Below are 10,517 nucleotides of genomic sequence, written 5' to 3' on the forward strand. Positions count from 1 at the left end.
CACACGCGTGACTGCCTCTCAGGCACTCGACAACTGATTCACCTTTATGGCTCATTGTAGTGTTCTGCACTTGTCTGACCCCATTTATGATGTTTTGCCCCGGGCCTCTGGCAAAAAAAAAACGCTCCTAGGAACACATTGATTCACTTAATGGTTTGCTTTATTTAACGACCACCAGAAAAAAGTTGTAAAATTGGGTCAGCTTCTGATGCCTCAAATTACAACCGTTGTGACTCACGTTGGAAATTCTGGAATCCCGTATAGTCTGAATTCGGGGATTTCCTGTAAAAATTATATTCAGTTAAATTTATAAGATACATTAGAGCTAGTTTGGTCGAATAGTTAAGGCACTATGCTAGAAACCAGGGGATGGTGAGTTCTAGATATTAAAAACTGGTTGTGTAACTTTGGGCCAAACACCAGGAGACAGTGAGCTCTAGTTCCACTTTAGGCACAAAAGCCGGGTGACTTTGGGCCAATCACTAGGAGATGATGAGTTCTAGTCCCACCTCAGGCACGAAGACAGGCTGGGTCACTTTTGGCCAATCACCAGGAGACAGGGAGTTCTAGTCCTGCCTCAAGCACGAAGGCAGGCTGGGTGATTCTGGACCAATCACCAGGAGGCAGTGAATTCAAGTCCTGCCATAGTCATGAAAGCCAGCTGGGTGACTTTGGACCAATCACTAGGAGACGGTGAGTTCTAGTCCCACTTTTGGCATGAAAGCAGCCAGGTGATGCTTTGGATGACAAGCTGGTCGGTTTACATCCTGCGGCAACCCACAGATCAACCCTTGTCGATCTGAAAAAAAGTGGATGCTGCACTTGAGTGACAAACGCTAGGAAGAAAAAAGACTATAAGCACGTGATGTTAAAACAAACATTAGAAAAGGAAGGAGAATGAGGAAGGAAGAAAAAGAGGACAATAAACAATCAGGAAGATTTTAATCGGGAAGCAAACAACCTTGTAAATCTAAATTTACTATCTTCCTCCTCTATGAAAAAACAGTAACAAGGCGGGAGATCTAAACTCTGGGAAGTAGTTAAAGCTCATGGAATGGATTTGGATAGGTAACATCTGCCATCACTACCAGTAGTTACAACTCCCATCATCCTTAAGGAGTTAAGCTGGGAGTTACAGATCAATTATTTTTGAAATATCCTATATTGCCTGCATTTTGGCTAGATGATGGAATGAAAAGCCAAAGAAAACACTAGAAATCGGGGTCTTCTCAAGTCGGCAGCTTTTGAGAGGGTTGGACTTCAACTCCCAGAATTCCTTAATAACCTAGATATTGCTGGCTTGGGAATTCTGGGAGTTGAAGTCCAACCCTCTTAAAGACGAGGTTTGAATAGGGACACTCTAGCTCGTCTGTCAGCTGTGCTTCCATTCGAAATACAAGAAAGAAAACCTTAAAAGACTCCATTAGAATAGAGAAAAGTCCTTTTTACTGGATTTGAAGTGATAGCAACGAAAGGGAAGCCAGGTCTGAGGCAAATAGGCACGGAAATCACATCTAGAAAGTTATCCCAAGTCCCCTCCCCCAGTAGTTCAAACTGGACATCCAATCTGAGGTGTGTATAATGTTATGGTGGTGTACCTCTTCAGGTGGTGTTTCAGACATCTGGTATGCCAAGATGGTTGGCCTTGGCCTTGAAAAGATAAGTGGATGCAGTTGTGCAGAAAGCAGGAAGGCGTCCCAACTCCCAACCATCATTACCCTTCTCCCCCAACACCAAATTATCCCCCCCGTCCTTGGCAGTTGGCAATCAAGCAGTAAAAGATGTCAGAAAAAGTTATTGGAGGCTGACACAGTCTTCGATACTTTATGGCATCTCCTTTTTGGGATAAGTTTTTCCTCGTGGGCTAATCTTGAGGATTCTCCTCTAGGGTGAAAACTCTAGAGCTGTGTTTCTCAACCTTAGCGTCTTGAAGATGGGTGGACTTCAGCTCCCAGAGTTTCCCAACCAGCCATGCTAGCGGAGGAATTCTGGGAGTTGAAGTCTACCCATCTTCAAGTTCTCAAGGTTGAGAAAAGCTGCTCTACCATAGACTTAATAACCTCGCTGGCTGGGGAATTCTGGGAGTTGAAGTCCACCCCTTTTAAAGATGCTGAGGTTGAGTAGGGACACTCTAGCCCTTGTTCGGTAGTCTTTATGGCACATTCTGAACTCCACCCATCTTCAAGGTGGTCAAGGTTGAGAAACACAGCTCTACCATAGACTTAATGTAAGCTGGCTGGGGAATTCTGGGAGTTGAAGTCCACCCATCTTCAAGTCATCAAAGTTGAGGGACATTCTTCTAGATCAAGGCTCTTCAAACTTGGCAACTTTTAAGTCTTGTAAACTTCAACTCCCAGAATTCCTGAGCTAACTTGTTTGGGGGAGGAATTCTGGGAGTTGAAGTCCACAAGTCTTAAAGCTGTCAAGTCTAGATCCATTTTCTTGGTTCTTTCTCATAAATAGCTGAACTCAGAATTAAGAGAGTCGGCGGCTTCAACATCTGAAGTCCGGTGGGTCCCATTTCTGTTTTTGGTTGTGGGTTGACTTTTCCTTCCTCCGTGACAGGTAGAGCGCCTCCGCCAGGCCATCGAGGAACTCTACTACTTCGAATTTGTGGTGGACGACTTACCGCTCCGCGGCTTTGTGGGCTACATGGAGGAGAGTGGCTTCCTGCCCCACACCCACAAGATCGGGCTCTGGACCCACTTGGACTTCTACCTGGAGTGGAACGGCGACCGCATCATCTACGCCAACGTCAGCGTCCGCAATGTGAAGCCCACCAGTTTGGATGACATCCAAGGCGTGATGCCCGTCGCTTACACCTACAGCGTCCATTGGTCAGAGACCAGCGCGGAGCGCCAAGGGGAACGCCGGGGAAGTCACAGCGGGGACGATGGCTTCTTCCCTCACACCTTGGAGATCCACTGGCTCTCCATCATCAATTCCATGGTGCTGGTGTTTCTGCTGGTGGGCTTCGTGGTCGTCATCCTCATGCGGGTTCTCAAGAACGACCTGGCCCGCTACAACCTGGACGAGGAGGCCTCTTCGTCCTCCTCAGGAGATGACTTTGACCAAGGGGACAATGGGTGGAAGATCATCCACACGGACGTCTTCAGGTTCCCACCCTACCGCAGCCTCCTCTGCGCTGTGTTGGGCGTGGGCAGCCAGTTCCTGGCCTTGGGCACCGGCATCATTGTGATGGCCCTGCTAGGCATGTTCAACGTCCACCGACACGGGGCCATCAACTCTGCTGCCATTCTCCTCTACGCCCTGACTTGCTGCATCTCCGGTTATGTGTCCAGCAACTTTTATCGCCAGATCGGTGGCGAGCGATGGGTCTGGAATATACTGCTGACCACCAGCCTTTTCTCCAGTGAGGTTCCTTCCATCAACTCCGGCGCTTGGAGTGTTCATCTACCAGTTCCTTCTGGCTGGAGATCCGCTGATTTCCCCTTTTTCAAGAATAGGATAGGATTAGGATTAAAAATAGTAGTAGGAATAGAATAACAGAGTTGGAAGGGACCTTGGAGGTCTTCTAGTCCAACCCCCTGCTTAGGCAGGAAATCCTACACCATTTCAGACAAATGGTCATCCAATCTCTTTCTTAAAAACTTCCAGTATTAGTTGTTCTTAACTCTCAGGAAATTTCTCCTTAGTTCTAAGTTGCTTCTCTCCCTGAATTAGTTTCCAACCATTGTTTCTTGTCCTGCCCTCAGGTGCTTTGGAGAATAGCTTGACTCCCTCTTCTTTGTGGCAGCCCCTGAGATACTGGAACACTGCTATGATGTCACCCCCTAAGTCCTTCTTTTCGTCAGGCTAGAGACAAACCCAGTTCTAGCAACCATTCTGATCTTCGTATCATGGGGATTCTGAGTCTTAAAGATCATTAGCATGTTTGTTAAGGGGTATACAAAATTCCACCTGCTCTCTAAGAGAGCCCTGCTGGTATAAGGGTAGTAGTTCAAAGTGGAACTGCCTTTTTCTTTTATAATAAATAGAAAATACATTGCTTTTGAGAGCTAGTATGGTGTAGTGGTTAAGCTGCTGGCTTAGAAAGCCAGGAGAAAGTGAGTTCTAGTACCATCTTAGATATGAAAAACTAGCTGGAAGACTTTGAGCCAATCACCAGGAGATGGTGAGTTATAGTTCTGCCTTAGGCACGAAACCCTAAGATGGGAGTAAACTAATTTGGTGTCATGGTCAAAGTACTGGTCTAGTAACCAGGAGATGGTGAGTTCTAGTACCACCTTAGGCACGAAACCCTAAGATGGGAGTAAACTAATTTGATGTCATGGTCAAAGTAATGGTCTGGTAACCAGGAGATGGTGAGTTCTAGTACCACCTTAGGACTGAAAGCCAGCTAGGGGACTTTGGGCCAATCACCAAGAGAGTTCTAGTCTAATGTAAGACATATTTAAAGATCCATCTCATCCTGGGAACCCTTTTTTTTGAACTATTACCATCTGGCAGACAGTATAGGAGAATAAAAACAAGGACAGATAGGCTGAAAAACAGCTTCTATTCCAGGGCAGTAACTTTGTTGAATTATAGTGTCTATGGTGCAATATGAATGCAATATCAGGGGTTTTCAATTCAATTGTATAGAATGCAAAGGAGGTATGTTTTGTGTTTTATTTTTATAGTTATAACGTACACTGAAGATGGCATTTAATTTCGTTGTACGAGGTGCAACGGTAATAAAGTAAAGTAAGTGAGTAAGCCATGAAAGCTGGCTGAGTGACTTTGGACCAATTACTAGGTGACTGTTAGTTCTAGTCCTGCCCTGGGCACGAAAGCCAGCTAGGTGACTTTGAATCAAGTCCCTCCGTGCCTTAGCCTCACAGGGTTCTCGTTGTGGGGGAAATAGCAGGAGGAAGGAATATTAGGAACGTTGACCATCTTGAGTTACTTATAAACTAATAAAGGCAGGATGAAGATCTGATTGATGATGAATAGAATAGAAAGAATAGAATAGAAAGAAAAGAATAGAGTAATAGAATAGAATAAAATATAGAATAGAAAAGAATAAAATGTAGAATAGAAAAGAATAGAATGTAGAAAAGAATAGAGAATAGAAAAGAAAAAGAATAGAATGTAGAATAGAGAATAAAATAGAGAATAGAATAGAAAAAATGGAGAATAGAACATAGAATGGAACGTAGAATAAAATACTAGAGAATGTAGAATAGAATATAGAAGAGAATAAATAAAAGAAAAAAAGAATGTAGAATGCAATAATAGAATAGAATAAAAAATAAAGTAGAATAAAATTAAAATAAAATAACCGCTCTGTTTTTCTCTCTCTCCTTCCCACCTCCCTTCCCCTGATCCAGCTCCCTTCTTCCTGACCTGGAGCGTCGTGAACTCCGTGCATTGGGCAAATGGCTCCACCCAGGCCCTGCCGGTCAGCACCATCTTCCTGCTGCTGACCGTCTGGCTGCTGGTGGGCTTCCCGCTGACGGTCATCGGTGGCATCTTTGGCAAGAATCGGGCCACGCCCTTCGATGCCCCCTGTCGCACCAAGAACATCGCCCGGGAAATCCCTCCCCAGCCCTGGTACAAGTCCACAGTGGTGCATATGACCATCGGAGGGTTTCTTCCCTTCAGGTGAGAAGCATCAAGGGGAACTGGGTATGGCTAGTCCCCGATTTAATGACCCCAATTGGGAACGGAGGCTTGGTCGCCAAACGGAGGCTTGCTGTCAGGGTTCCGGCGATCGCCCTCATTAAATCATGAGCCTCCAGCCAAGCTTCAAAAGAATCCAAAAGATTTATTAGGAGCAACATGCCGGCACTGACCCCTATATGAAGCCAGCTCGGACATACATAATTCACAGTCACCTGTGACCCTGTTTCCCTCCCCGGTTGTCATAAATCAGATTCTCCAATGAAGCACGTTCGTGGGCTGGGTGTCAACAATCACGTTCTCCAATAAAGGATTTTTATGGGCAGAAGATCCGGTAGCCTAGCTACAAACTTTGTAAGATAAACGCGGAATGTACTTCTGGTTCTAAGCTGCCGTACTGCTCGTTCCAATTTCTCCCCAACGCCACTCCTTGTTTATGGCAACTCGAAAACAGGCATAGGAACGTTTTATGAGTTGACATTGCAATTGTTAAGGGAGCCATGCCTGGTTTTTACGACTTTTCTGGCCACGGTTGTTAAGCGAATTGCGGCCGTGGTGAAGCGAGTCGCACAAATCCAGGTTTCCCCCCATTGGCCTTGGTTGTCGGAAGGTCGCAAATGGGGATCACGTGACCCTCGGAAGCTGCGCTCGTCGCAAAATGCACACAACGGTTGCCGAGGGCCCAAATTTTGATCATGTGGGTGCTGCCCGTGCAGGCATTGGTCACTGCAAGTCACTTCTTTCAAGGCCATTATAACTTCGGCCGCTAAATGTAAGTTGTAAGTTGAAGACTACCTGTATCGCTCTGCTCCTACACCTTAACTTCCGTCTCTCCCTGGGTCCCAAGGATGGAACGGGGTCGATTCCCCCGTCTGTTGCTATTTCTCATTAGTGTGTAGTTAGAGCAGTGATCCCTTCCTCGTTTTAGAGCTGCGTTTCTCATCCTTGGCAGCTTGAAGATGTGTGTGGACTGCAACTCCCAGAATTCCCCAGCCAGACTTGCAATCGAAGGAAGAAAGGAAGGAAGGAAGGAAGGAAGGAAGGAAGGAAGGAAGGAAGGAAGGAAGGAAGGAAGGAAGGAAGGAAGGAAGGAAGGAAGGAAGGAAGGAAGGAAGGAGAAAGAAGGGGAGGGAGGGAGGGAGGAGAAAGAAAAAATGAAGGAGAGGGAGAAGGAAAGAGGGAGGGAGGAAGGAAAAAGGAAGCACAAGAAGGGGAAGAAAGGAAAGGAAGGAAGCAGAGAGTAAAAGGAAAGGAAGAAAAAAGGAAAGAAAAAGAGGGAGAAGGAAAGCAAAGGAAAGAGGAAGGAAGGAAGATGGAGAGAAAGGAAAGGAGAGAGGAGGAGGATACAGAAAGGGGAAAGAGAAGAAGGAAAGAGAAGAAGGAAGGAAGGAAAGGGGGAAGGAAAAAGAAAGAAAAAGAGGAAGAAGTTAAGCAAAAGAAGGATGGAGGGAGGGCGGAAGGAAAAAGGAAGGAAGGAAAGATAGAGAAGGGGAAGGAAGGGAGGAAAGGAGGAAGGAAAAGGAGAAAGAAAGGAAAAAGGAATGAGGGAGGAAAGAGAAAGAAGGGGAAGGAAAGAAAAAGGAAGAAAGAAGAGGGAGAACGAAAGCAAAGGAAAGGAAGGAAGGAAGAGAGGGAGAGAAAGGAAAGGAAGGCGAGGGAAAGAATAGAGAAAGGGGAAGGAAAGAAGGAAGAAAGAGGGAGCAAGGAGAGGAAGGTAGGAAAGAAGGAAGGGAAGGGTGGAAGAAGGGAAGGGAAGGAGGGAGGGGAAGGAAGGAAGGAAAGAAGGCTGTCACACCAGGATTATGAAGTTGGGATGTCATGGCGGATCATGAACCCTGGCTGAGGAATTCTGGGGGTTGAAGTCCACACACCTTCAAGCTGCCAAGTTTATTAACAAACGCCATTTTGGACATGCAGAAGGATGCCCTCCTGGGTTGGTTAAGCAGGCGCCAAGCTCACCTCTCACCCAGTCCCTTCTTTTCCCTCACAGTGCGATTTCGGTGGAACTCTACTACATCTTCGCCACCGTCTGGGGCCGGGAGCAGTATACCCTGTACGGCATCCTCTTCTTTGTCTTTGCCATCCTGCTGAGTGTCGGGGCCTGCATCTCCATCGCCCTCACCTACTTCCAGCTCTCAGGCGAGGACTACCGCTGGTGGTGGCGCTCCATCTTGAGTGCGGGCTCCACCGGCCTCTTCATCTTCCTCTACTCCGTCTTCTACTACACCCGCCGCTCCAACATGTCCGGCATGGTGCAGACGGTAGAGTTTTTCGGCTACTCGCTGCTGACGGGCTTCGTTTTCTTCCTCATGCTGGGCACCATCTCCTTCTTCGCTTCTCTGAAGTTCATCCGTTATATCTACGTCAACCTGAAGATGGACTGAGCAGCCGCGCTCCGTGGCTCCTCGTGGCTCGGGTGGATGTGATCGCGCCACAGTCCCCACACTTTTCCAGCTGGCATCTCCACCGAGCTCCGGAAAAAAAACAACCCAAACACATAGGCTATTTATGATTCGTTCCTTTCTCGGCTGACATTTGGGGGGGGGCGTCCCCGCTTTCTGTTGTGGCCCTCGGTCAGTGGCCGCCAAAACGGGACAGGCAGCAACAGCCTTACTTTCTCTCCTGCTGGTCAGGACAAGTCGCCAATCGGCGATCCTCCGAGAAGTCTAGCCAATCAAATAACCTTCCGCTACCAGATTCCCCCGTTAACCTTTTTAAAGTGAAAACTGCCTTCTTGCATTGAATTGAATCGTTGATTCCCCCCCCGCCCCCCGGCAATTGGTAGAAATGGAAATATTTCGAGATATTTCATTTTTTCCCGGCTGACTATCTGACCAGCTCAACGGATAGAAGCCACAACTGGTTCACACACACATCCCTAGATATTTTTATTATTATTTTTCCCTGCTGACTGAATGATCAATTGGATAGAAACTACATTTAGTTCAACACCTATTCCTAGATATTTTAATTATTCTTCCCCGTTGATTATCAGATAAAAACTACCTTTTGTTCAATACACATTTCTAAATATTTTATTATTTTCCCCCCTGTTGACTGTATCATCAGTTCAACGGATAGAAGCTACAGGTGATTCGATACACATTTCTAGATATTTTACTTTTTTTTTTTCCTGTTGATTATTCAACGGATGGGAGCTACAACTGGTTCACGCACTTATTTCTAAGTTTTTTTTTTTTTTTTCATTTCCCCCCCCATTATCTAATGAGTTCAATGGATAAAAGCTACATTTGGTTCAACACATATATCCCTAGATTTTATAATTTTTTTCACTGCTGATTATCTGATCATTTCGTCCGGTACACATTTCTAAATATTTTCTAAATTTAGAATATTTCTAAATTATTCCTTTCCCTGATGATTGTATCATCAGTTCAACAGATAGGCTGCAATAGGTTCAACCCACATTTCTAGATATTTTATTTATGTTTTCCTTGTTGATTTTATAATCAGTTCAACAGGTAAAAACCTACATTCAGTTCAACACACATTCTTTCTTTCTAATGCATTCCCTCTCTTCCCAGACCATTCAGAAAATGTGAAAATGTTTTTATTTCATTTTCCCCCTTTTTTTCAGAGTTCTTGTTCGGTTTCAGGTAGAGATCCCAGCCAACCATAAACAGGCATTTTCAAACCTGACCTGGCATAGAGAGGGAAGGATCAATAGGCTGATCTCAAACAGGTCAAACTAGATCCCAATAGCCAAGCAACAGGTTTGAAGTGCGGGATTCAGGAGAATTTGGGGCAGTTCTAACCCTTAGGGGAGTTTTTCCAGGCTGGTATCGTCCAGAATATTTCAAGTTTCATACCATTTAGGATGGATGGGAATTGTAGTCGGAGAACAACAGAGATTTCCTTCCACCAGGTACTGTTTTGGCAAACAGAAATAAAAACAACTGTCTCACATCAGAGAAAGTTGGGAGCTTCCATAAAAATTGGAAACTGCATCCAAATTGTAATTATCTAATGACTCCTACCAGTCTCATCGGTGACCCTTAATAAATAAATAATAAATAAATAAAACCATTTATTCCATGCAACTTTTGAAGGATCACCGATGAGACCGGTAGAAGTAATCGGATAATTATCTTCAGGGATCTATACAAAGGACTTGAGGCAATATTTTTCAAATTTGGCAACAGTAAGACGTGTGGGACTTCAACTCCCAGAATTCCCCAGCCTGCTTGCTGCCTGGGGAATTCTGGGAATTGAAGTCCACACATCTTACCGTTCCCAAGTTTGGAAAAAACTAGTGGATTTCTGCTGTTGAATGTGATCCCCTGGTAAATTATCTAATTTGTCCTCAATCCAGAAAATCTTTGTCCCGCCAAGCTGTTTTCCTTCCTCTACCTCCCCTCCTTTGTACAATAGTCACCAGTCCCAGCACAGGTGAGAGAAATCCTCCTGTCTCTTCCCCACCTAGTTGAAGAAAATATATATTATATTAAGGAAAAAAAAGTATATATAAGGAATTATGTATATTAGCAAGGGTCGAAGTTGGATTATTTTTTAATTTGACGTCTCGGTTTTGAGTTTCTTTTTACAGATTCTTGAAGTTCAATTTTATTAATAAAAAGGAAATGGAAAAATCCAGGTGTTTGTGTCGATTCTGGAGTATATTCTCTGGGCTGCTCTGTCCTATCTTCTGCCCTTCACGCAATAGTTATTGGTGTTATTGGTGCTTCTTAAACCAGCGGTCGCCAACTGGTGGGCCGTGAGAAAATTTTGGTGGGCTGCAGAGAAATTTCACCCCCTAAGCACCCTCCCAAAGCAATTAATCCAGGCTGCGCAGAAACAAGGATGTGCCACCCACATGGCTCACGGGAAGCCTCCCTGCCCACTCAACTCCTTACCCGGCAAACTTGCCTGCT

The 10,517-nt window shown here is 45.2% G+C and overlaps 1 protein-coding gene across 1 annotated transcript in view; it reads left to right on the forward strand.

Moving 5' to 3' along the window:
- TM9SF1 (transmembrane 9 superfamily member 1) overlaps positions 1 to 10,235 on the forward strand; it is a 14,907-nt gene extending 4,672 nt beyond the window's left edge. The window contains exons 3-5 of the mRNA XM_087947172.1: positions 2,566 to 3,373; positions 5,334 to 5,607; positions 7,616 to 10,235. Of these exons, the coding sequence (XP_087803298.1) occupies positions 2,566 to 3,373; positions 5,334 to 5,607; positions 7,616 to 8,009 (1,476 nt within the window). The 3' untranslated portion in view covers positions 8,010 to 10,235. The remainder of the gene's footprint in view (positions 1 to 2,565; positions 3,374 to 5,333; positions 5,608 to 7,615) is intronic.
- Positions 10,236 to 10,517: the final 282 nt, after the last annotated feature.

Source organism: Notechis scutatus, chromosome Z (assembly GCF_049901735.1).
Source record: "Notechis scutatus isolate UNSWTSFEM ecotype Mainland chromosome Z, rNotScu1.2, whole genome shotgun sequence".
Lineage (NCBI taxonomy): Eukaryota > Metazoa > Chordata > Lepidosauria > Squamata > Elapidae > Notechis > Notechis scutatus.